The sequence below is a fragment of the Cavia porcellus genome, unplaced genomic scaffold (assembly GCF_034190915.1).
Source record: "Cavia porcellus strain 051 isolate PalLab524CR breed Dunkin Hartley unplaced genomic scaffold, mCavPor4.1 scaffold_6, whole genome shotgun sequence".
Lineage (NCBI taxonomy): Eukaryota > Metazoa > Chordata > Mammalia > Rodentia > Caviidae > Cavia > Cavia porcellus.
Window position 1 is genome coordinate 42,438,771 of NW_026947489.1, and position 27,625 is coordinate 42,466,395.

Below are 27,625 nucleotides of genomic sequence, written 5' to 3' on the forward strand. Positions count from 1 at the left end.
GGCTCGATTTGCTGTGTTAAAAATAATAATAATTATTATATAGTCAGAGATTTCATTTTGAGAAGGCAAACATAAACCCTTTGTGGTCAGCTGGAAAAAGAAGGATGAAAGGAGCCAGATGGAACCTTTATTTGAAAGATCTCAGAAGCCTGTTTTGCTATCATGTAGACCTTAGCTTAATGCAGACTTGCAGAAAGTGACTCATCAGGGATACAGCCAATGACTGAACAGTTAATGAAGAGCATGCATTCTGCTTCTTTTGTTGTCTGGGTAACACAGATTTCTGTGGTCTGAATGTGGTCCAGATGGGGTGATGGAGAGAGAAGAGTATAAACTATAAAAGTTATTTTTTCTATCTGCAAGGCTACATTAAGAGCACTGTACCTAGCATCATCCCACCCCTCCTCCCTCTCTAAAAAGAAAACAGAGATACTTGCATGTTGACCTTTTCAGAGCAAACTCTGCCACTGAGCTGAAGTTGCCTTTCACTCTGCTTCTTTCTGTACAAGGGTTTCGTGTACACGGCTATAATTCAGATCATAAATATTGCACCAAGCTATATGTGAAGTTTGTAAACACATATGAGGTGTGTCATGCTATGCTAGGTTTCAGTAAGCATAATGCAAAGGCACATGAGAAAGTCACAGGTGAGAAGAAATAGTCCATGTCACTCTGTAGAACCACTGGCACCAAGGCTGTAAGTGTGGCACTAAGACAGCCAAAGCCAAGCTATCCACAGCACCTGTGCAGTGATCTAAACACTTCTCACTTTTGCAAGCTAGAAAGGGCTGCTTTTACCTCAGTGATGTTAACTACTCTTGCAAATGAAAAGGAAGAAGAAAGGGGAGCTAAAGAGCAAGCTCAAAAACAAAAGTTCCAAGAAGACAAGCCTGCTTCCAAAACACAAGAGGTAAATGTTACTGAGAAATAATCTGTCAATGTTTAAAAATAAGCAGTCAGTGTTTACAGATGTCTCAAGTCTGATGATCCTCAGAATTATAAGTCTTACCTCAATATTTTTCAAGCCATGACTTGTGACCCATTGAATGGTGATATTTCAGAGAGTCTCAAAACTAGTTAATTGCGTGGCGGTGTGGTGGCACACACCTGTAACCCCAGCACTCAGAAGGTGAGGCGGGAAGATTATCATGGGTTCAAAGTCAGCCTGGGCTACACAGTGAGACTCTGTCTCAAAGAAAAAAAATTAGCTAATCAGTATTTGACAAAGTGAAATGGAATAGAAAATATTAGAGGGCACTGTAGGTAGCAAGTATTGCATTATCATATATACTTTTTCTTATTGTGGATCATATTCAAAGCTTGAAAAACATTTATCCAATCAATCTTTCCTTGCTTTCTTCTCTTCTAAGTGCTAATATTTTTCCTTGTGCCATCCTACTTACATTTAGATCATGAAATTTTTCCAACTGGCTTTGATTAATGCTTTAACTTTTCAAAGGAAAACTACTCTCCTACTCCTTACATCTCAGTAGAAAATTTGGTGAACTGAAGATGATATTTAATTTCTAAAAGAAAAGTTTAGCCAAATGTTCTGCATTGCATTTCTGAGTCACACAGGAGCAGGGACCAGGGAGTTTGGATGTAGGTAAGTAAATGGGGCCGTTTTAGATAGAATGACATGGTGCTCTGCCATGATCATAGTGCGTAGCAGAAAACTTGGTTCCACTTAATCACCGTGTTTATTCTAGCCCCAAATAATCTTTTAATCTTATAAATCATACACTAAATTCAGGGTATTTGAAAGTGGTGAAACTGAATCATTAGAGGTAGGAAGATCTGAATGACTTGGCCTGTGAGACTGATAAAGTGACTTGTAGCCAGTTAGTGTCAACCCAGATGGACTCTTGCTACATTTCTCTAGCCACTGTGGCATCGATTAAGAAAATTAAGAACTGGGGCTGGGGATTTAGCTCAGCGGCATAAGCACCTGCCTTGCAAGCAGGCAGTCGTGAGTTCGATCCCCGGTACCGATAAAAAGAAAAAAATCCAAAAAAAAAAAGAACTGGGGCTGGGGATTTAGCTCAGTGGCATAAGCGCCTGCTTTGCAAGTTTGCGGTTGTGAGTTCAATCCCTGGTACCGAGAAACAAAAAAGAAAAAAAAAATTAAAAACTGTAAAATAAAAATTCCTATTTAGAAAGTAGATGATTGGATTACATAGGATATGGGTTCTTTTATAAGAAGAAAGAATCTTTTATAAGATTCTTATAAAATAATAACCTATTTTCCTATTACATATTATCTTTATTTTATATTTAATATTTCTATTCTTCTGTGTTTCTAATAGAACTTATAATGGTTTGGGGGTGAAAACTGAATGTTCACCCTGCCCCTCTAAATAACTGAGAAGCTGAATTTAGCTCTAATGAGTCAGATAAGAAAACAGTTGAACATGTTAGGAAACACTTCTTATTTTGTGACAAAGAATAACTACAACTTCCAAAGAGGAAGAGATTTTTACATAGGACCTAAATCCAACAAAAATAGTACAGTTGTCTCCCCCTACAAAGCTAGAGTATGGTGGTGAATATCTAAGTTTTGGAGGGAGAGGGACTGAGATTGCGCTCTGTGATTAAACAAGCAGGGGGAAGAGGCTGTAATGAACAGTGTCTGGATAGGTAAAGTTTAATTCAGTTTTTTAACCTGTGAATGAACCAGAGCATTGTATTTCTGCAGAGGGTGTCTGTGAACTGGAAAGGGCTTGTCAGTTTAGCAATGCCCATCTCAATAGGGTACTCATGGTTTCAGCCTGCTCCTATCCCATTTTGCCCCAAAGCAAATTCCAGTGCCTCAAAACCTTTGACCTCTCTTTCACACAAGGCCAGATAAGCTCTCCAACCCCAGATTTAAAAAAAAAAAGTCTCTATTCCCATTTTAACATTGTGCAGATGGACTGCTGGTTGGGGCTAGGTTTCCTCCGGTCTGGTTAGTTATGTTATTGTTTCGGGTAGATGGCTTTAAATCATTTTATATGACAGCAATTTTAAATTCTCTCTCTGTCTCTCCCTCTCTCCCTCATATATATATATATATATATATATATATATATATATATATATATCTTGTTGTTTTAAAAATCACCCAGAAACAAACTAAAATCTCCCTTGTAAGGAACTGTGTAGCACAAGCAGATCAGCCACAAGTAAAACAGCACATAAGCCTTCTTAGAAAAGCATCTCCAAAAGGCCCTCCAGTGCTTAAAACATAGACAAAGAAACAAAACCCAGTCCTTCTCCACTGTGGTTTAACTGAACTTGTGGCAGTAATAGGGCACAGACCAGACCATCACCAACCCTAGCACCTAATGTAGCTTGCTTTGTGAACTTGGTTTTTTCCCTATTCCTGGCCTCCAGTAGAAAAACAAAGTGGCTAGCAGAGTTGCACAACAATACTGACCCTGATATTCATGTCATCTGGACCAACATTTCCCAAACTCGAGTGTGCGGGCAGATCCCCCAGGAATCTTGTTAAATGCAGAATTGATTCAGTATCTCTAGTGTAGAAAATGAACTCCCTCAGGAGGTTTATGTTGTCCCTGGATGAAACTTCCTACATCAAGAAGTCTAGAAGGTACTATGTGATAGAAAATGAACCTAGGAAAGAACTTGGGACTGTTAAAGCTAAGAAAAGCATGCTGGGCCCGTCTGGGGAGCTATAATTCATGCCTCACTCTTGTCATTATTCAAAAATCAAATAATAGCAAAGCAGTGCTCTATGAGACTAATATCTTAGTCCTTTTCTACTTGCTCCCTTGACCTTTTCAGAATCTCTGTGGTATCAGAGCCTCTTAAATTATCACCTCTCACATGCCCAGGCTTTATGCCATTGGATATTCCAAATAATCAGAGTTTTATCCAAATGATCATAATTGGCTAGAGCCTTCCTTATGAGCTCACAAAGGTTAACTATGAATGGAGCACACTGACTCCTTCAAGACACTTGGCTACCTAGGAACCCCCTTTTTTTTTCATGATAATATTCCAACCCAGAAGATCTCATTCTTTTCCCAAGGAGCTCAGAGTGCCATGGGCTCAGGTTGAACCCACCATAGAATCCAATCCACTAGGCTTCTTAAAATATAAAGGCTCTGGAATTGCTTTATTCATTGTTGGAAGAAGACAATAATTTTCAGTAAATTAGAGTAAAAGTGTTCCTAAAAAAGATTTTCAAGGAGAACAAAAGTATACAAGGACATCCATTGTTTTATAAATTGTTTTAGACAGCTCTTTTGGACAGTAACATATTTTGGGAGAATGGAAATACTTTATCTGCAAAATAGGAGAGATGATTTCAAAGGAATTTTTCTATGCACTGTGCTCCACAAACCATAAGATTTGACTTAGCATCTGTATCAGTGAAACTCCTGAGTCCCACTCACCTCTACATTTGTATCTCTGGATACTTCTTATCCAGGGTTTAAATTCTAGTCTATGGTTTGTGGGACTCTAGTCAATAATGTTAGGCCAATATGAGAATACACTCTCCTCCCCTGTCTAGTGAATGCTGACCGTTGGACAAAAGACAGCTGCCAACTAGCTATGATCAAGCTCTAGCACAGGGCCTGTGCTTCCTGCCCATTGCTGGTGACTCTCATGATCAGTCAGGACCCAAGTGGGAAATGATTGGATGAAAGATTAGGAAAAGATCATCACGTCCAATCCTGTGTTTTCACATACGTGACTGGAACCAGCTTCATTCGGAAGTCTATTGAGTTGCTCCAATAACACAGCTAGATTGTTGACAGCTGGACTGCAAACCTAGGACTCCTGACTTGCAAATCTCTCGGGGAGAAAGAACAGCAACACAATGATTGTGCTGCCATTCCCCGCTTCAGTGTTCCCAAGGGCATCCTAGTGTAACCTTGTTGGGGAAAGGGTAGTTTTAACCAGTTGGGACAAATCACAGAAAATAATCCATCTGTAGTGATTTAATAAATAATATCCAAACCAAATAATCAGTCAAAGGATTTTTGAAGGCTCATCAATAAAGAAAAATCCCCAAATCTACCTTGCCTTTTAAAACATGCTCTTTAGGAATAATTTTTCAGAGGATGTTGAAGAATGGGAGTTTGGGGTGAGTGATAAGGGGACTCTGGGTAGCCCCTGAGTCTGAAGTTCTTACTGCCTACCCTTCCTGTCTGGGTTTCTTTATAGATTAGTACTTTGTAACTGTTTCTTAAAAAGAATAATAATAAACCTCACCTTTTTACACGTGCATCTTTTTTAAAATGGGTGAGATGATGAAATCAGAGTCATCTAATTCCTTTGCCCCGCGCCTCCCAAAAGCTATGTAAATTCAATTTACCTTGAAATAATCTGTCTCCTGTAAGGAATTTGTAACACAAAACTCATAAAATATTAGAGCCCTCCATTCTGTCCTCCATTATCATCTTCTTCTGTCTCCCTTTCAACAATTACAAAACCACTTCCAGAGGACTAAAATTTTCTCCTCAATGGAAATCAAGGTAAACCTTGGAGTTCATATTCCATTCTAAGTTTAGTGGTATAGATGATCACAGACATGATCCCATGGGTCTCTGAAACTTCCCTGTCAAGGTAGCTCTGATGTGTTCCATCTTTGAGACCCAGTTACTCATTTGGTTAAAATGCAAGGGTGATCCTCAGAATTGGCCTAGCAAATCTAGTAGGTTTCTTCCTTCCCTTCTCACTGTGTCTTTCTCAAATTGTCTGTTTCCTTCCAAGAAGAAACCTGGCCAAGCTAGTTGGCCATTCTTCCATCAGAACCATACAAATAATAGCAATACTCTTACATGGAGGTCCTAGAACTTCATTGTTCCCAAATCATAATGCCCCTACAGCTCTCCAAAACAAAACCTCCTGTGAGAACAGGGATGCTCTTGACTTTCCAAGTTACAGTCATGGTCCTTGTTCACAAGCCAAAAAAACCTCGTTTACTCTTTCAGGATTTTCCTTGACCCCACCTTTGCCATTCATTCTGTAAGTGGTTCTACTTCTGAAATTTGGGGCCTTATTTGATAATGTCACCTGAAATCTAATAATATTTTTATCATTATGTTTCCTCCTGGTGTGAACTGTGGTTAGATCAAAGATGAGAAGATTAAAAAGGATAAGGAGCCCAAAGAAGAAGTTAAGACCTTCTTGGATCGCAAGAAAGGATTTACAGAAGTGAAGTCACAGAATGGAGAATTCATGACCCACAAACTTAAAGTCACCGAGAATGCATTTAGGTAAGAAGCAATGACTACTTAACAGTTACTGTGTTCTTGGGGGCAGGGTGGGTCGATCAGTTTCCCAGTCCTGTGCTTCCACTCAGAAACATGCTTGACAGACAACATTCTTTTGCTGGGAGATCACTGGCCATTGTTTTAGAGACACACAGCCAGCAAATTCAGGTAGGACACCAGCAGTCTTTGACTGACAGAGCTTAATCTGCTTTTCCAATCTTTTTTTTCCCCTACAACATAGATCTTGCTTAATGTCCATTTTCTTGCTCACTGATCCAATAAGTTTAATTTATTAAAAAATTTTATGACTGAGATTAATATCATTGATTCATTCTCTGAATGGTCCAGTCAACTTTATAAAAGACCCTTCTGGTACTATTTGTAAGAATTCATTCAATTTTAAAGGTAAATAAATGTCACATAAAGCCTAGATCATTCATGACCAAATACTTGGGAAAAAATAGATTAGCCATATATCTTTACAATGGTATTTGATAATCCTTTATATTAATATATTTTGGGAATATCTAAGAAGGAAGGGGAGGATATGAAATTACTGTTTCATTTCACACAGTTCAGAGAACTCTAGAGCGGCTCTAGCTTCTTACCCTTCTTCACTACCATACTGAAAATCTGGGCAGCTGATTGTAGGACACAATTCAGTGTAAGTAGATACATTGCCACTTTCAGTTGAACATAGACCTGGCTATCTGTTTTCTAGACAGATTTGAGGTTCATAAGTCTCTGCAGGCAATAGACTATGTGACATCTGCCCCATCCTCATACACTCTCTCCAACCACTGGTGCCAAATCTCAACCTCTGTTATGTCTGGTTGCTATACTAGAAGTGCTGGAAAAGAATTTTGAGTCCCTGCAGTGTGTATTTCCATGAGGCTGATCTTCGGCAGTGACCTTGCCCATAGATCTATCTTTCTTAACACTTGAAATAAAGTAAGTCACCAATCAGAGAGTGTGTAGAAATCCTTCCATTCAGAAGCAATCAAATAGACATTTCAGGCCCATCAAAGGTGGGTAAACAGAGTTGCCCCAAAACAATTTTTCTGTATAAAAATCTGAGCAGAAACTTACTTCCATTTGTAAGCTTAAAGCACAGAAAAGAAAGGCATACATAACGGATTAACTGTCACAGTTTAGGAGTAAAAAAGGTAAAATCCCTAGACCTTAGTTGGAACCTCTAAGCGAGTATATATGAAAGTTAAAAGTGATTAGAAATTCATAGAAAATGTACAAGACAAGTAGATTCAGACTGGGAAGCTGAGTCCAAAGCCTTATTATTTTAAATCCCCACAGTCATGAAAAATGTTCAGTAATTATTATCTAGTATTATGTTGTATTGCTTGGTGACTTAAAATATGTTTTTGAGATATAAAGCTCTTTTAAGGAATAAGTTGTTTGTTTGAATTATTAAGAGAAAGACTTTTTGAAAAAAAAAAATAACTTCCCCTAGAAAGAAATTTGATTAACCATTTGGAACACTGCCAAGGAGTTTTGGTCAAACCTCTAATTAATAATTAGCATGGGTATTGTATATAAATGCAAAGATCTGGGTAATTCAAACAGAAAAGTCACACAGTCTACAGCCACAGATTGAACAATAAGAACACTTAAATATGACTCCCCTTAATTTTGCCATATTGGACCGAAAACCCGATAGGAACAAGCTGCCATGATATTACTTGTTTTTGTTTTACTGCCAGCATCTGTGAGTTTCAGTTTCAGTTAGAATTTGACACAGCTAGGAACAGAGACTACTGGGTTTGTGCCATATCCCTACAAAATGAAAAGTGAGGGAGAAAAAGCCTCAGTTTAGATACTTGGTACCTACTCGCTTAATTAAAAAGCAAGCTATGTTTTCAATAGCCAAAGACGTGATTCTTGTCTTGACTTAAATCTATGGAAGCTTAGACAGGAAGTGGGGAGGACTTCATAGAGGAACTTTCCAGAGAAGTGTCTCCGCAAGCTGACAGCTGCTAACACATGCAAGCAAAGTCTTGCTCCTTACATCTGATTTAATTACTGCCTTTTTAATAGTCTTATTTTCTTTTAACTAGACTGTTTTCTCCAAAACGTGACATAAAAATCTCAATTTAATGAACAAGTTATGGAGATAGAAGGTTATAACATGGATTTATAGAATGTACAAAACGAAGATTATTTTATTTATTAAGTTAAAAATTAAAGTTTTTGTAATTATCAATAATGTTTTTCTATATAAATAACATTTTCTGTGTATATAACATTTAAGATATATATGTGTGAATGTAATTCTATATACTTTTAACTGACTCTTGCACCATGCATAACAATGTAAAACAATGAGGCTATTGTATTTAAAACATAAGCTCATAATTAATCATGTCAAGGTATCCCACTGGATGGATTTTTGGTTTGCTTATTTGTGGTTCTTGGTTTTCTGAGACAGGGTCTTGCTATATAATTTAGCCTGGCCTTGAACTCTCTTTGTAGCCCAGGCTGGTCTCAAATTCCTGCCTCAGCCACCAAATGTTGGGATTATAGGTGTGCACCACCACACGTAGCAATTCTGACTTTTTAAACCAGCCCTTAGTGATGGACAATTTATTTATTCAAAACAAGTATTGAGTAATAACTAGTGAATTCAGAGAAGTTTCTGTAGGCATGTCTGGCAGCCCAGTGTCTGCCTGCAACATGAAGAACAGAGAGCAAAACTCATTTCTAGAGCTGGAAAGACCTTCAATTAACTGAGAGACAGGAGCTACTGTGAACTTTGATGTCTCTAAAAGAATAACATATAGCTTTAAGAGACCTCCTTTATTTTGCACTTGAAAGAAGAGCTCATCTTTAACTGCAAAAGGACAAAACTATTTTATATTTTAACCACAGGCTATAGTAAGAAAGACCCAGTATGTAGATTCCACCATAAAATATATATATACATTTCAGGAAAAGAAGAATTTGTAACTAGTTTAATACTATATTTAGTGAGACATCATGAGATTAATACAAATTACCTTTGGCCTCAACAGTTTCAAAAGGTTCTCAAAGTGGTGGTGGTTCACTTTAGACATTTGTTAGTATAGAGAACTGCTGCTTGGGTAACCTCAGTTGTTGAGGTTGCTGTACACGAATTTTCAGTTTCTTCTCTAAGGGCCAGGAGTATAGGTTTTCTGCAGTAAATGACATCCCCTAGTGTCTCTCATGTGAGGATAATACCATCGGTTGAAAAAACATCATACTATTTTTCTTTTCCTGAATTGTGTATACATTTTTTAGCAGACACTGTATATGTATTTATAACTGAAACCAGTGTGTCAAGAAATGATCCTTTCTTTTCCTTCATGCAAATACTCAGATGCTTTCTAGTTTATTCTTTTAAATGCTCTAAACAATTCAGAATGAGTTTTGACCTGCATTTTAAAAAAGCGTTGTCCCAGAGGACATGATATCTTCATAACTACCTCAGTATTTAGAAGCATGAGACATACAAAATAAGTCCAAGACTGTATGATGCAATTCTTGAATCCATTTATTGTTATTCATTCCTGTGTTTCACAATTATGACATCATGCCATTTTATTCATAGAATAAACGAAATTAGACAATAGACATTCATTTGTTCCTTGGACCAGGAATAGGTTGCTTGTGTTGAAAAGTAGTTTTAAAAGAACTCACTACCTTTAATAAGTATTTAATAAAAGATACGCTATATCCTTGTTTCTGAGTTAAAAACTAACTATAGCAAGGCTTTCCAATACACCATTAACTCTTCCAGCCCCAGGATGGCTCAATTTATGAGTCCTGTCTCAGTGAAAAGTGTTCTACGCAGTTTCCACTTTAAATACCAACATGTTTCAAAAAGATCAATATTTTCACTATCCAATAGGAGATTTCCTAAAGGAGCTCTGAGTCCATGGATGCCAGTGATACCTCTCCATCTTTTGATGTGGTCCATGTAAAACATTTTAAGAATACCAATTGTAATAAAATCTAACCCAAGGACTTAGGGTAGCATCTTGTCTATCCTTAATGTATTTTCAGTTTTACAGAGGAATTCTCATGGATCCTCCATAGTTGCGAGAGAAACTTCAAACACAGCTGCAGCTTCTGTTCATGCTTATAAAAAGCCTTGCTGTTTTTCTTCCTGTGTATGAGCTGTGCTGTCTGAGCATTGCCTCCAGCAGGCATGGAAGGTAGTGAGGCCCAGACTGAGGATACTCTGGAGACTTACAGGCAGGGAACATCCCTCACAAACTCTAACTGAGACGTTTGAGTGGAGAGGCCAGGAGGTGGGATATGTCCTATTTCAATTGAGTTGTCATTTTATTTTTAAAAGTCATATTTACTTGCAGATATAGTGAAGAGTGTCAGTGGTAGAGAAGCATTTCATAGGTCATCCACTTTCTCTCTTCCAAAAGTTTAGATAAATTATTTTTTCTCTTTCACCTCTGGTGCCCTAATTTGTAAAATGTGGACAGTAGACCTGAACTGCCAACTTCCCAGCTATTGTGACTAGTAAATAATTATAATCTTTAAAGGGTTCATCAAGCATAACAATAACATTTAAATAGCCACCCTGACGGCAGCACTTCTGAGCTAATTTAGTCATTTTAAATCCTGATCCAGTTGTCTTGGAGTACAAGAGAGCAGGAGATGCACGCATTTGTAGATGCACAAATTGAAGGCAGTGGTGAACACACAGACATGAAGTTATATTCTGTGTACGAATGTAACTGTGGTTTTAGCTCGATCGAGCCACAGTGGGTAATTTCACATGTCAGAGATGAGCTGCTAGAGTCCAGCTCAAGGACAAGTAGGTACATGGATTTATTTCAGCGCCTCCCCCTGTTCAGCCATGCTAGCCTGTCTCCGACAGCAGGACCTTTCCACCTTCTCTCATGGTCCACGCTCCCAGGTAGATCCAAATTAACCAGTAACTTCTTTAGGCCACTCCTAAATTTAAGAACTCATTCTACTGTCATGTATATGCTTTCCTTTGTAATATAACATTTCTAAATGATGTACAAAATAACATTTATAGGATATCAGGACCTCCAAGAGTAGCCCACTGGAATAAACAGAATAAATACTGTTTGCCCCATTTTTCGTGTTGTTGAATATATAAATAAATAAAAACAATATTTACTATCTAAACTATTTTCAAGTGTACAGGATGGTAGTGTTAAGTGTATTTCTCTTCTCTCTCTCTCTCTCTCTCTCTCTCTCTCCCTCTCTGTTGTTGGGAGTTCCCCAAACCATTCCTTTTTAAAGATTTTTATTTATTTTTATTGGTGCATATTTGCCGTACATACTGATCCCATTCATCATTAACACATTCTACATAATGTGTTAATTCCTTTTTTCCCACTCCCCCCTTTCAAGCCTTCTTCCTTCCCCGTTTACGACAGCTTGGTTTCCATTTTTTTCCTTCTGTCCTCTCTGTTTTTAATCCTTTTTCCCTTCCTTCCCTGCTTCTCCTCTTCCTCGTTCGCCTTCCCATTTGAACATGCCCTTCCTAGTGTTAAGTATATTCTCAGCCTTATAGATCTCCAAAATCATTTCATCCTGAGGACTGAAATTCTATGCCGGTGAACAACTCTACCTTTCCTCCTCCACAGCCCCAGCCCGGGATTGGGGTAGGGGATGCAATGCTACTTTCTACTCCTAGGATTTTGATTACTTTGGATTCTCATGCAGGATCTGTCCTTTTATAACTGGTTTATTTTCCATGAGTAATCCATTCACGCTGTGGCATGTGTCAAAATCTTCCTCCCTTTGAGGGCTAAATAATGCCCGTTGTCTGGTCCACCCGCTTCTGATCCTGGTACCCCGTCTTAGACCCCCTGTGGCTTCTTTGTGAACCGTGATGCCCTGAGGGCTGCACACCCTGCCTCCACTCCTGATCTAGCACCGGAAGGCGTGGTAGGCGCCGTGGCCCGGGGGCTGCAGCCCTAGCCCCAGCACTAGTCCTGCTGCAAGGGTCGGGGCTCAGGGATGGGCGCCCTTCCTGCAGAGACCCAGGCGCGCCAGCTCAGCTCCTCTCGTCTCCTCTCCTCTCCTGCCCACAGCCCCAGCCGCCCTGGAGGCAGCAAGGAGGCCGAGGGCGCCCCACAGGTGGAGGCAGGCAAGCGGCTGGAGGAGCTGCGCCGCCGGCGCGGGGAGACCGAGAGCGAGGAGTTCGAGAAGCTCAAGCAGAAGCAGCAGGAGGCGGCCCTGGAGCTGGAGGAGCTGAAGAAGAAGAGGGAGGAGCGCAGGAAGGTGTTGGAGGAGGAGGAACAGAAGAAAAAGCAGGAGGAGGCAGACCGCAGAGCCAGGGAGGAGGTAGGAGGGCCTGGACCGCACCTCGCAGGGCACCACCTGGCCTAACTCTGGGAGGCTGAGGCAGGAAGTTGGGAGTTTCCAGCCTAGCCTGTGCCATGCAGCAAGACCTCTCCCTCTTCTGAAAATTAGAAAAGGGCTGGGATGTAGCTCAGTGAGAAGGCCCAGGATTCAATCCCCAGCACCAAATTATATATATATATATGTATTATATATATTAATATATAGTATATATATTAATAATATATATAATAATATATATTATATATATAGTAAAAATATATTAAATATTATATATAAGTGTACTGTGTGCTAGGCACAACTGGTTCTAAAACCTTCAGGCAAGTTAATTTACCCACTTCACATGAGAACTCTATGATACTGGTACTCCTCATTCCCTTTTTGAGGAAGTAAAGGCAGAACGACATTGTTTTCGTGCTCTCAAAACCCATTTGCCTGAGCTCATCACCCTGTATTTAGCCTTAGTCCTGTATTTGCCTCTTCTTTAAGATAGAACTAGAAACAGCAGATAAAAATCATAAAAACTTTGGCTTAGTACATACAAGAGACATTTAAACAGCTACCACTGTTATGAGGGTGGTTTACAAAGCGCATTCTTTCCTTTCATCCTGATATACATTGCCATTGTGTGGGTAAAGAACCAGAAACCAAATAGTGGCTTGTCTGAAGATTCCTGGACTAATAAATGGTACAGTCAATACTGGGGCCAGGGCGGTGACACAATCCAGTAATCCCAGCGCAGGGAGGCTGAGAAAGGAGGGTCACTGTGAGGTAAAGGCCAGCCAGGGCTACATAATGAGTTCAAGGTCAGCCAGAACTACTTAGGGAGATCCTGTCCCGATACTACGATACTACTTAGTACTGGGACCCTGCTTTTACAGCTCTATTCCTCCAATTTTCGAGAGGGATATTCCATTCTTCAGAATATCCCAATTTTCAGCAACTCTGGCAGAACTCCTATACACCATTTCCCTAAGCTGTGTGGAAAGTTTAGATAAAACTCCAAAGTCTCTTCCTACTGCAGGGAACAGACAAGTTAATGAAATAGATTATAACTATAAGAACCACGATCTCACCACTGTGGTACAAACTGCCATTACTTCAGGTTTGACAAAGCCTCTAAAATAGTGTGTTCGGTAGAGGTAGAAAACAACCATGAATTAAGTTCTCATGTAATTTGGCCACTATGGTACCACAAATTTGCGTAATGTTTTGCAAAAGCCACCTCATTTGTCTTCACAGCTCTTCTGAGAAGTAGAAAGAAAGAATATTTTTGTTGGTTAGTTCATATAGAGAAGTAGAAAGATCATTGCTAAATGATGGAGGGGACCGTGAGGTGATACTGATGTTAGTCTCCGTATTTTACATGTACTGTCCTGTCTGCTCTTCGTCCAAGCCCTAGAAGTGGACAGTGAAATCAACCTCTTTTAAAATGACAATAATGTTTGTGACATGGCCAGGCCAGGTGCAGACCTAGGTACCTGGATCTCTCCTGACCACCGCTGAGCGTGGCAGAGTGCAGTCGAGAGCCCTCGGTCTCTTCCCTTCCCCTGGAAGCTATTTTGACACCCTTGTTTCTTGCTCTTTCTCCCTTAGGAGGAGAAGAGGCGGCTAAAGGAGGAGATTGAGAGGCGAAGGGCAGAAGCTGCTGAGAAACGCCAGAAGATGCCGGAAGATGGTTTGTCAGATGAGAAGAAGCCTTTCAAGTGTTTCACCCCCAAAGGCTCATCTCTCAAGGTATTTTCCCCAGGAAGCCTGTAATCCTTCTCTTATAAGTAGAAACTTGATTTTAGTGCCTTATTTAGTTATTGATTATTCGAGACCCTCTTGGGCCTTATTTTATCTTTTAGTTATCCTTCCTGTGAGTCTGTTCAGGGTTTCCAACAAAATATATTAGGCCGCGTAATTTATAAACAATGAAAATTGATTGTTCATAATCTGGAGGTTGGGAGTTTGAGATCAAAGCACTGGCAGGTTCAGTATCTGGGTGAGACTCGTTCCTCATAGACAGCACCTTCTCACTATCCTGTCACAGATGGGATGGTAAAAGAGAGGAACAGACCAGCTCCCTGGGGCTGCTTTTATAAGGGTTCTAATCTCTTTCCTGGAGGCCCCATCCTCAACCTGGTCATCTCCCAGGTCCCGCCTCTCAATCCCAGCACTTGGGGATAAGATTTCAACATAGGACATCTGGAGTCTAGTTAGCTTCTTCTGTTTACTACTATTGAAAGAAAATAAAATGATAAGATTTGCCTCTGTTGTTTATTAGACCCTTTGGTATACATTAAAATGGCATTGGATAGTTATCTCTAAATTTCACTGTTCACTCAGTCATCTGCTTCATTTCTTGGAGAACTGAAAATGGAAGCATTTAAAGTTTATAAAATGGGCAAATGCATTGTGAAGGTTTAAATTGCTTGTTGTGTTAGTTTTGTCATTAAAAGCAGAACTGCTGGAAGTGATACAGGTTCAAATTCTAAAGCGACTGTCATGGGGAAAGATGGATTGTGACTTGGATAGGGTCCTTTGCTAGGATAAATTTGGTCCTAAGGCTGCTGTATGCAAACAGAGCTCCTGATGGGAAGATTCCTAGGATAGGAGGAGGAAGCACCTAAGTCAGGGAGATGAAGAAATGATCAAGATAGAGGGGGAAATAACAGCAGATTCTAGGAAATATTTTCCATTATTGCTAACCAATCCGTCATTATTCCTAAATGCACCTTTTGTATTGAGGGTTAACATTTAACTGCTCTCCTAACACTGTGCCTCACATATTAAAGATACTCAGTAAATACTTATCAAGTGAATAGTTGAAAGAGTAAGTAGACCTTCTGAGAAATTATAGCATTCTTGTTCTATCTTCATTTGCTATCACCCTAGCTAGGCTATAAAGCATCAGTAACAGGCAGTGCCAATGTAGCTTCACAGGCAGGCTGTGATTGTGTGTGTTGTGATTGTATCACATGACACACAAAAATGTTCAAAAATCAATCTTTTGCATTTCATAACTGTTACTTATTTCCTACAAAAACTAGAATGTTTTAGCATCAAATAACAACACTCAGTTTTTACTCTAATGGTCTGAGTCCCAGTCATATTCCTGACACCTCCTCAATAAACTACCATTGTGCCCCCAAGATGACATTTTGATCAGTGTTAGACCATGCAAGCCAAGGTGCTCCGTAGGATATGATTCTCACTGACATCACACCCCTCTTGTGTTTTGAAAAAACACACAATTGGTGTCACCTAACTTTCTCGGAATGTGTCCCTGTCATTTAGAAACTTGGGGCTGTATTTGTTTTAATTTTTGTTTACTTTTATCAGTCCATGTTTATGTTTATGATTACAGTGATACTTCAGCTCATGAACTTAATTCTTTCTACAATTCTAGTTGCAAACCAAACTGGACAAGAACCAAATCAAAGTTCTCCATAAGGTCAACATTTAACTTAACCACTGACTTTGATTATTTCTCATCCAATTCAGTTTGCAACCCGAATCGTTTAAAGAACGAAGTTCATGAACTGAGATACACTGTACATTCACTTCAGCTCGTCACTGGGGTCATAAACTCAATTCCAATAAAGAATTAGAGAGACACAGCTTAAGAAAAGAAAGACGCTTTACTGGACACTTTATTAGGAAAGGGGGAAAAAGAGAACATAAATATCTACCCTAATAAATCAGGCTAGGGGGCACCAGAAAGATAAGAGGACCTGAGAACCCCTTGTTCTCAGCCGCTCTTATTGGATGGCAGAAAGACCTTTCCCCTTTTCAGGTTTGTCACAACCTGATTGGCTGGCCCATACCCTCAACTCTGGCACCATCGCCTGCATGCAAATTCCTAAATAGGTTTTGTTTGTTCTGTTATCCTATCAGGCCCTATCGCTATAAGCTGGCTAGGAAGGACTGAACATACAAGGTCAAATCAGCAATTAATGGGAAACATAGTGAGAGAGAGAGAGAGAGAGAGAGAGAGAGAGAGAGAGAGAGAGAGTGTGTGTGTGTGTGTGTGTCCAGATGGGAGCACATATTTTATATACGAAGAGCTATCTTTTAAGTCTCTTCTACCCCTTGTCTCCTTTGTATTTTATTAAAGGTAGGGAGGGGTGGCCAGGCTAACTTGTTAGGGCATCTGCCTGGCTTTCCAATTTTCTCTGGTCTTGTTAATTGCTCTCTCCCTAAGTTTTTAACACTTTTTTTGTGGGGGGGGGGGCTTTTTGAGACAGGGTCTTGCTATGCAGTTCATGCTGGCCTTGGGCTCACTTTGTAGTGCAGGCTGGTCTCAGACTTGCAAGGATCCTTCTGCCTCAGCCTCCTGAGTGCTAGGATTAGAGGAATGTACCACCACCACGCCTGGCAAGTTTTTAACTCTTTCTGGTCAGGGTTAGCCCAAAAGCCCACTGAGGTCCTTACTTTATATACTTTTTCTGTTTACAGTCCCCTTCCCACTGCAGAAGTACATGCTGTTGATGTTATCTAACCACAACATCTTTCTCAGAATGTGTCCCTGTTGTTTAGAAATGCAGGACTATATTTTTGTTTTTGGTTTTTACTTTTAATAGTCCATGTTTGCAGAGCATAATGATTATATTCACTATAGGGAATTAGTACGCATACATAACACGTCAGTTAATTTTTTCTCCCTTTCTTCCACCCTCTTTTTTTCTAGCGTCAGATTCACTAATTTATAAGACCCTATAAAGTTAATTATCATATATACTGATTAAAAACCAAACTAATAATAGTCAAAGGACATGTAAACCAATTGATTAAGGTACACTTTTCAATACCATTGTGTCCACTGGATTACAATATGTTTTCTCTCTCTTTTTTCCTATTATCTGACATATATACATATATAGTTTCTCATATAAAAGAAACTACATGCTATTTAAGTTTGTGTGTCTCAGTTTCTTAAACATTATGATCATCTCTTGGTACATCCATTTTCCTATAAATAGTTCATTTATCTCTCTTTATGACAGTTTCTCTATGCCTCATTTTCTTTATCCATTCTTTATCCATTGATGGACATACAGGCTGTTTCCAAGATGTTGCTATTATTAATTACAGTGCTATAACCATGGGAATGAGTGCAATTCTATGGTGTAGTTTTTTTAACTCTTTTTGTATTCAGACTCTCCTTTCAAGATCTGCTTCACTAAGCCATGGTAGGGTGTATTATTTAATATTTGGTATGTACGAGCTACTTAATGTTTGCTGTACTCTGCAAGAGAAGTACAGGGCAGGATTACCATCCCTGTGTTAGTAACACAGTCAACTACCTCTCAGGAAAGAATTCAGCAATTGCAGAGGTAACCAAATACAGAGCACTGAGACCTCGAGACCTCGGAGCAGAGCAAATGAATAGAAAGAATTTGTGGAACAGGCAAAATTTATATATAAGCACTGACATTTTTGAATTTCACATAGTTTTCTTATGTCATGAAATATCATTCTTTTGACTGTTTTCCCACAAATATTTAACAATATAAAAAACTGTTCTTAGTTTAGGGGCTGTGTGAAAAACTCAGGCTGTATCTGGCCAGTTTACCCAGTGATTCTCATTCATGGACCCGTGCCCCAGAAAAAAGAGCAAAAAGGCAAAAACTTCCCTTCAGGCTCTTTTTGTGTGGCCCCAAAGTCCAGCCTATTTCCAAGCCAGAGCTTTTGTTCCTGACTCACCAATAACCAAAGAAAACCATGTTCCCTCTCCTACCTTCCTTAAAGTCCCATGGAAGCTAAGCCTTCCTGAAACAGTCTCAATAACATGAAAGAAAGCATTTCTGCAAAACAGAGACACACATGCAGCAGCAGGCAGCCTGTCGCTTATCTCCATGGTTCATGCTTGGGCTGCTTTTTCCACTCAGCCTGTTCTGATGGAATTCCAGTAGCTACTGATAATCTTAGCCCTGCAATGTTTATGGTGATCACTATAATACAAAATGGATATTATATAATGCCAGTGGGAGGGAAGTATTATATTTTGGGCCTCAAAATATTATCAAAGAGTGTATCTTACTAATTTTTCATGACTTCTGTTGTTTGGGCAACTCTAAATCTAGTTTCTCATTGTTAAATATGTCGAGGGTACTTTTTCTTACATAATACTACAGACATTAAATGTTAAGCAGATTAAATGTAAACAGTTTTGTTGTTTTCATACACATATTAGTAAGAAAATAGTATGAAGAGTTTACTAAAACTGGTAATGTGCGTTTATTCCATTTTTTCAAGACAACGTCGCCCCCTCTTGGTCTTTGGAGAAACCAATTTCCCTTTAAACTCCTTACATATTATTAAACTGAATGTTCACTTAACAAATTTAGTAGAGATTGTCTCATTTCCACTTAATTGAGGCATTTTTCAACAAGAAAAAGGCAGTAAATGCATAGTGATTCCTGGCAAAGTGTGTCAGCAAAGTCAAGCTGGATTAGCTTATACACAAAAGAGGAGGTGTCATACACACAAAAGGAGGTGCAGGACCCAAGAGCCTCTGTGATTTGGGTAATTGTGGTGGTGAAGGGGAGAAACGTGACAATGCTGGATTGGCTAAAAGGGCAAGTCTCAGCTCTGCTATCATGCTGAATTTCTCTTCTTCAGCTCGCCCACTCTGTGTGCCCCAAATCATTGTCCCTGTGATTGCTTTGCTGGAAATGTCCCTCCCCTCTAGCCCATGTATCCTCACTCTTACTTTCATAAACTCCTTTAGGAAACTGCAGGCTTTAACTGCAAATCTCAGCTCAAACCTAAAAACTACTAAAAAGCCTTCTCCAATCTCTTCATTGCTTGTCTTATGGAAATTTCATTTTATTTGTGCTGTGGTATTTACCATTAATGTTTAAATATTTTGTTTATGTGCCTATTAAACTTTCCTACTAAATGTGTATGTCCCTTAAAGAATAGGACCTTGTCTTTCTTAGTCTTCTTAGGACTCTGTAACAAATACCATGAACTGGCTTATATACGCTAAATGGGTGGCTCCATAGTCTTCAAAGAATTTTTAAACTACGAACTTCTATTTGCTACAACTAAAGCTGCTAAATCAAACCTTGTAGTTTACTGAAACTGTATTATAGTCAGATGTTCTTGATAAGACAGCAAATCCTTCTGCTATGGATCACCTACCACCACCCTCTTTGTGTTTGACTGCCCTGCCAAGGTACACGCCTCCTGGAAGCTTCTTTACCCTGTCCCGTCCAGGGCAGCCTCAGCATCTACTGATTTACATTTGCCTTAGGCAGATGTGCTTGAATGACCCTTTGTCCCTATCCATTTGGACAAATGTAACAAATTTGTGTGTACTAGTGGCTTAAACAGTGAGCACCGACTTCTCTCAGCTTTGGAGATTGGGGATCAAGGTAAGCAGGTCAGCATATGTGGGTTCTGACGAGGGTTCTCTTCATCTGCAGATGTCCATCTTCTTGATGAGTCCTTGTCAGAAGAAAATAAGCAAGATTTTGGGCCTGTGGCGCCCATGCCATGCATGAGGGCTCCACCTTTAAGACCTAATCATCCACCAAAACCCCACCTCCAAATGCCATCACTTGGCGGTTTAGATTTTAACATATGAATGATTATTTACCACTGATTTATGTTATTTCAGGGACATTTTCATAACTTGGTTTTTAGTTTGCTTCCAAGACTTTATATTTCTCTACATACTTTGTTCTCTGCCAGCTTATCTTCATCTCCCAAATCTTACTATCCAGTCACAGTTTTCTCTCTAGCTGTGCACAGTCCCCTTATTACCCTTACAGATTCTTTGGTGTTTTTTTCACCAGATGCAGAACAGTCATGGCATAGGCTGAGAAACATTGTTTTATAAGCTGAAAATATTAACTCCATTTATTTTGTTTTTGCAATTCCTAGATAGAAGAGCGAGCAGAATTTTTGAATAAATCTGTGCAGAAAAGGTAAAATATGTTGATTGTTCAGTTGACAATGACCAGCTGTACACGGAAAGATTCCTGTCTTCTATTTTGATGTTTGTGTTTGTTTATTTAGCAGTGGTGTCAAATCAACTCATCAAGCAGCAGTGGTCTCCAAGATTGACAGTCGCCTAGAGCAATACACCAGTGCAATTGAGGTGAGGGTTGCCTTCCAAATCTCAGCCCGTGGAGCAGACACAAGTTCCGGCTACATGAAAGATCATAGAGACCCTGAGTCCAGTAGCCACGGAAATGTTAAAATGTGAATGATCTTGTTTATAAATATTCATTATCAAGTTAAAGTAGTAGCATAAAGCAATATAAAGATGATTATAAAACAACTTTAATTATTGTCCATTTCCAATAGATTGTTTCGCATTTGGAGGACCATAATCATATGCATCTATGTAATTCAACTTTTTCTGACCCAGCTGACCTGGGATATTACTGTATTTGGAAATAATGTGTATTTCTAAGTACCAAAGCACTAAAAGTGTCAGTGTCATTGGTCAGTATGCATTTCTGGTTTATTTTCCTTTGCGTAGATTTGGGTCCATGATTTCAGGGGTCTTCTATGTTAAGTACCTGCAGTGATGTGATTGGATCAGTTTGACTTTACTTTCTTTCCTCTCCTTTGTGCTTTGCAGTGTAGAGGCCTGTAAAATAACTCATACACAAGTTGTAAGAGGGAGTAAGAGAGGGCGATCTGCTAACTCCTCAAAGGAATAATCAAAGTTACTGATGTTACTACAGTATAGGGTGAATTTCACGTAGCTATTTTCTGTGATGAACAGATCACGGCATGGAGAGGGGTAGTGTATCCAGACTGTGCAGCTTGCTGGGCTGATTTTCAGGCCATGGACACTTCCAGTGCACTCAGCCTGGCTATTTTGATCAGACACAGGCCAAAAAGCAGCAGCAGGGGAGCCACTTGTGCAGTTTGGGTGTGCCTTCATCACTGCTGGGAAAGTGCCTCAAATGCCCGCTTTCCTTATTTACACGCACTCCCTGCTTCCCGTGCAGTGGTGCTCCATCTTTCACTCTGCACCTTTACACATACTGTTGCATCTGCACAGAATGTAGTTTGTTCCCTTTACCACATCCCAGTTTTCTGTCAGATCTGGGTTTATATGTCACTTCTTCAGAGTTGCATTTTTCTAGCCCTCAAACAGTATTATTCGTGTAATGTGTGCTCTCATGCCAGGTTTTGTAGCGCTCCATTATTTTTTGTAGCAATTACCACAGTGGGAAATAAATACTTGTATAGCAAGTCACCTTCCTATTAAAATAGAAGACCACATTACCTTGGTTTGCTCGCCACCACACCCAAAGCCTAACATCCTGCATACTGCGGGCATATAGAACATAGCCATTGAAGAAATGAAGCCAGCCATTTCCCTAACAATAAACAGTGCCCAATAAAAGGCATGCTTCACTTCCAAAAGATCTTGTTCTTGGTGCTTCATCTTGAGGGTTGTAGATCATCAGAGCACTGTTTCACAACAGAAATTATGACTCTTGGTAACAGTGAAACTCACACAATGAAATTTTAAAGGATCATGTTGAGGAAGACCAGTTTACCGTGCTTTTATGAGGACAAACTTCTGAGCAATGATCCTAAAGATAATTAACACATTTCAGGGAACAAAAACTGCAAAGCCTACCAAACCAGCAGCCTCAAATCTCCCTGTTCCTGCTGAAGGCGTGCGCAACATCAAGAGCATGTGGGAGAAGGGAAACGTGTTTTCATCCCCCACTGCCTCAGGCACACCAAATAAGGTGAGCATGCAAAGTTTTTGTCCTTTAAATTAGAGGGGTAGATTTTTTTTCTCCTTTTGTTTTTCAGAATCATCCTAGTTCATAATAAAAGCAATAAAGTAGGTGCAGTTTATACTTCATTTTTCAATGACTATAAAAGCTCAGAGAGAACATGTTCGTGAGGGTGCTCTGTGTACTCGGGCCATGGAACTCTAAATAAAGTGCCTGAGATTATTGTCACTGCTTGGGGGGTGAGGCGGGGATTGCATGGGGAAATAAAACCAGATATTCTTTTAGTATCATTTTAAATTTTGTGATTATGTGAAATAATTACTCAAAATACTTGGTATTTTGAGGTTGCTTTGTTTTGCTTTTTAAGGGCAAGTATTTTTTATTAGTATATGTTTGCTGTACATAATGAATCCATGAATATTTTCATTGTGGGGCACAGTACAATTAGTACTTCATCTTGACCCGTCAGGTGCCCAGGTGAAGTTTACGGCTCGCTTTAACACCTCAGATGATTGGCTTTTTCAGGAAACTGCTGGCCTGAAGGTGGGAGTGTCCAGCCGCATCAGTGAGTGGCTCACTAAAACCCCCGATGGGAACAAATCGCCTGCTCCCAAGCCTTCTGTAAGTAGCTTCGGATCTTTCTGAGTTTTTCTGATCTCTCAGGTACAACAGCCAAAGAAAACAAGAGTGGGTCTGCTTACCTAGGACAAACGGGACTCTTGGCGGTGGCCAGCACCCCGACACAGGCAAACTTAGCCTGTTCCTAAGCGGCTGCTCCACAGTTACCCAGAGGGTAAAAGGAACCAGATCACTGCCTCTCTGTTCTGATTGAAGGGAGATTTAGCTTAGTTAAGGTAGATCAACTTCAGACCACTTACTCTTCTGTTTCTTTAGCCTTTTTGTTGTAAATTACAGACAGGAATTTGAAAATGAAATGTCAGTTACTTTGGTACTTCTCTATGACGAGCACCCTTAAACCCCAAGAATGTGTAGGTTAGCTATGTTAAACAATATTTTCTAATTTACTTGATTTCCATAATGGCACAAAAATGCAACTCTGAGGTATTTGTTGAAATAATTGCCATGATTTTGTTATCAACACTTACAAAAGAAAGCCATAAAAAAAGCTGATAACTAGAAAAATTGAAACCAATTTTTCTAATAACCAGTAAAACTGGAAACTAGAAATATTGGTTATGGATGCTGATTTTCAAAATGTAAAATTTTCTTATTTATTAGGTGTTGCTGTCTTACTGCAAAAATATTGCTGGAATCTTTTCACTGAACATATATGATAATTGTCATGCATTTAGCAATATAACTTTTAAAACTTTTTAAGTTCCCCACTGTGTAATGCCAAGTTGTCTCTGTTAAATTGATAGCTTTGTTGGTGCCAAAGGGAGTTGTGAATTGACTTGTCAGGTAGGTCCTACAACTGACATGAAAAGATTTTCCAAATGCTGGGCCTCAGAGCCACAGTGGCTTCTGCTGGTTCCAGTGACAATCTCCCAAGTTAACAAATTCGAATTATCACCGCCCAACCTAAACAGGAAAAAGAAAAAATGTAAATATTTGTGTGACCTCAGATGCTGCCCTATGAGCCGTTTAATTACTATTCATAATTACTATTCACTCCGAAATTCAATTTCTTTTCTCTCTCCCAGTAGATACAGGAAAGAGGATCCTATACAAAGAGACAGTCAAGGTCAGAGATCATTTCTGCATGCTGCCTTTTAGTGCCACAGGGTTCCCCAGCACTCACATTACAGGAAAAGTAGAAATTATTTAAATAAATAAATAAGCAAACAAACAAACAAACCACAGTAGTTTGTAAAATCATGCTTCCACATCAGTGGTCACTAAGCTTTTTGAATGATGGATCCCTTTGAAATACAAGGTTTCTCTCCCTGACAAATACATATAATACAAGCTTAAGAAATCCTAAAACCAATATGGTAGCATACACCTATCATCCTGACTACTCAGGAAGCTCGGGAAGGAAGATTTTGAGTCTGAGACAAGCAAGGGCAACTTAGAGAGATACTGTCTCAAAAACAAACAAACAAAAAGTTCATGGACTCCCCTGAAAAGCTCACAAGACAGAAAGGATAAGGAATGAATGACAAGTATTTTTCCTCTTGAATATGGCATATTGCTAAAAGAAATAATAATTTTGTGACTTGTTTCTTTTCTGTAACAAACTATATATACTCATAAATTTGGTCCAGGATTTTTTCCTTACTCTTTTTTTAATACTTAAACTGATAAGCTTACTATCATCAGTATGTCATCCTAATGGAAATATTTAAAAGATTAAATTCAGTTATTACAATAAATATAATGTGTCAAGGTTCCTACACCAAAAATAATAATAATATTTCCTGGAATTATTAATGGCTTCCTAAAAACTGGTAAGACAAGAAGATACTATAGGTGATTTGTAAGGTCATGACCTACTTTGTCTTCTATTTAGTATATGATTTGGTAGAATCATATACAACCTCCTAGAAGAGGGAGAGAAAAAGGAAAGAATATAGCGATTAATAAAGATTTTAGGGATCTCTTTCTTTCATCAGATTTTATGGGCTTCATGTGGCTTCCTGAGTATGAACCAGATTAGAAGTAGTATGTTATCGATGTCATAGATAAAATGCTAGTTTAAATATACTTAGTAAGCCACTCTGAAGTTTTGTGCACATTCAAGTAATAGCAGTGGCTCATATTTTAGACCTAGCAACAAAGAAGACTGTTTGGGAAAAGATGTGAGTTGGAGCCAAGCGAGGCAGACAGATGATTTATTCTAAGGGTCCAACAGAAAAGAAATGAAGTTTCAGCAGTGTAGAAGTGGTTGAAAGGCTCCCGAAGATGCATGAAGGTTGGCAGGCAGAGTCTAAGGAAGGGAGGTGAGAAAGATGGCCAAATAACGCTCTGATGTGTCATCCATAGGGCCTCACACTGGTGCCCGGCTGTTAAGATCTGTGTAACTTGGCCTACATTATTGTGCTTTATTTTCCTTTTCAGAATTTCAATTTGAAATCAATTTTGAGTATGCAAAGATGCACACTTGGATTTCTTGATTCCCTTTTGGTGGTTTCCTCACCCCAAGCCTCTTTAGGCATGTGTGTCTCCAATGTGGTACTTCATGGCAGGCATCTGAGTTTCATAACCTGGCCAAAGTGAGAGTCCAGAATGTCACAGATTTATCTCAAACACCAAAAAGTGGGAGGAACTCCAAGGTGCCTTCTGATTTGGGATCAGAATCAACTTATCATCAACATGCTGCTTGTGTTCCTGACATGGATAGATGAAAGCTTAGGTTTGCATTTGCAGAAGTGTGGCATCGGGCCATTCGAACAAAATCAGAAAGAAGTTTATTCAGCAATCACTCTTCACTCATTAGAATCCTAAAAAAGGAGAAGAAACTAATTCATGGGACTTAAAGGGTTGGGCTTTAGAACTCAGTGAAGAGAAAAACCATCTTCTGCTAGTAGTTAAGTAATCATTTTCACAGATGCTAAGAATCAAGTGCTCAGAGTCGTTTGTCAAACCAGTATTATTTGGGCTATTTAAAAGTTAATATTGATCTGCACTGGGATTTCTTACTGAGACATTTAAGCTATTTGTGGGGAGAAAGTGTAAGACTTCAGTATAACTCTGTAACTGGAATTCAATTCTAAGTGTGTCTGTTTTAGCTGGCTTGCCTATTTTTTGTGTCTAAACTACATGTTATATAGCAACCAAAAGCTAATCTGTTTTTCTTTTTTTAAAAAAAAAAAAAACAATATCTTTCTCAGCTGGCCTCTCTTCTTCACTCTTTGGTCTCTGGTTGACTGGAAACCTGCTTCTCCTGCCTTCATTTCTCCCTCTTCTTCAGGAATGGGTCTTTCTCTAAAATATAGTCTAGTCAGGTAATTCTATTTATATTTCTCTTTTGATTTAAAGATGTTACTATTTTCTTAAAATTGACTCTCTAAACTCTAAGTGATCTCAGAAGATTGTTCAGTAGAACTAAAGAGACATCCAATTCATTTTCTTAGGTAGAAGAGCATTCATGTAAAAGAAAATATCAATCTCATATAAGTCAAGAAAATAAAGTGATTATATCCATTTTCTAGAGCTCCAGCATGTTCTTAATTACAGTTTCCATAATTGTAAAACAATCTTGTAGACAATTTGGCAACTTTTACCTAAATTGGCAAACATAGTGGAACTGTTTTGGGGTTTTTTTTAAGTCTGATTTTTTGCCTAGTGTTTCCAAGCTAAATAGGTATGATTCTCTAATAGAATATCAGGAATTTATGCTACAGAGGAAATCCAAAAATCTCAATAAGATTAAGGAAAAACTGAAATGCTTCAACATTCAGTGCTGAAAATGCTTAGGAGTACATTTCCAGTGTGGAAGTCTCAGTGCTGTGTATTAGAAATATGTCCACTTAGACTGGTGTCTGTGGATAAATACAATAGCTAGTAGCTTTACTTTGCTAAATGAGAAGGGAATACGCCAAAACACACAGTATTATTTCAGTGAAACACATTTATTTTCTACACACTACCTTTTGCCAAGTACTAATATAAGCAAGTGCTGGAGGAAAAGTAAATGGAAACAGAAATTTGGATCATTCCCCAAAAGAAATTAGTTATGAGCTTGTAAATAAAGACTCAAAGCTATGGACCATATTTTAGCATTTCCTTCCCAAGACTTTCACATGTTCCAACAGACGTCATCAGCCCTGGGCTCCTCTTAGCAGTACAATCTGGGATAAATGTTTGTTTGTGTGGAATCTTTTATGCTGACCCACTGCTGAATTACCCACTTGCCCTCAGGAAACAAAATGATTTTAGTATGAGGAAGGTACAGTTAGAGAAACCTCTTTGTTTGGGCTGATAGAAGCTAAGCCAGTGATCCTAGGGCCAAAAGATTTTTGTGGGAGGTGAAGAAAACATGACAAGGAACGAAAAGGAAAGACAAAGGCAACCAATGAAGAATGTGTCATTCATCAGATCACCATGGGGGCCATTAAAACTTAATCCCACTGTGAAGCCACTGGACAGCACATTACCCCTGGTGCTGCCCAAGGCAAGCTTCCCTGAGGCCCGAGTGAGTCCAGGAGACAGTGTGTGCCAGTGCTCACAGTCAGTGGCTGGGCTGCTCCTTGGGTGTGGACTCTGCACCTCCAGCCCACCTTCTGGGCAAAGTGGGTGACTGGAGCCAGAGAAAGGTCTCGGGTAGAAAACTCAGGGTGAGCCCTTGGCAAGGAGAAACTTCGAGGAAACTGAGCTGCAAGGGGTGAAAAGTTTTGAAACCTACAGTGAATCATTCACCTCCAAGAATGTAGAAAGTATCTGAATGTGGTGGCC

The 27,625-nt window shown here is 39.3% G+C and overlaps 1 protein-coding gene across 8 annotated transcripts in view; it reads left to right on the top strand.

Moving 5' to 3' along the window:
* The window catches only part of Cald1 (caldesmon 1), a 170,940-nt gene that overhangs the window by 137,994 nt on the left and 5,321 nt on the right, over positions 1 to 27,625 (top strand). For 4 of the 8 annotated variants that reach the window (XM_013158637.2, XM_063250524.1, XM_013158639.3 and 1 more), the window contains 8 exons: positions 833 to 910; positions 6,082 to 6,227; positions 12,290 to 12,542; positions 14,157 to 14,297; positions 20,439 to 20,482; positions 20,574 to 20,655; positions 22,139 to 22,276; positions 22,793 to 22,888. In XM_013158637.2, coding sequence (XP_013014091.1) covers positions 833 to 910; positions 6,082 to 6,227; positions 12,290 to 12,542; positions 14,157 to 14,297; positions 20,439 to 20,482; positions 20,574 to 20,655; positions 22,139 to 22,276; positions 22,793 to 22,888 — 978 coding nt within the window. The remainder of the gene's footprint in view (positions 1 to 832; positions 911 to 6,081; positions 6,228 to 12,289; positions 12,543 to 14,156; positions 14,298 to 20,438; positions 20,483 to 20,573; positions 20,656 to 22,138; positions 22,277 to 22,792; positions 22,889 to 27,625) is intronic. The other 4 variants (XM_013158642.3, XM_013158643.3, XM_063250525.1 and 1 more) reach the window with 3 other exon arrangements.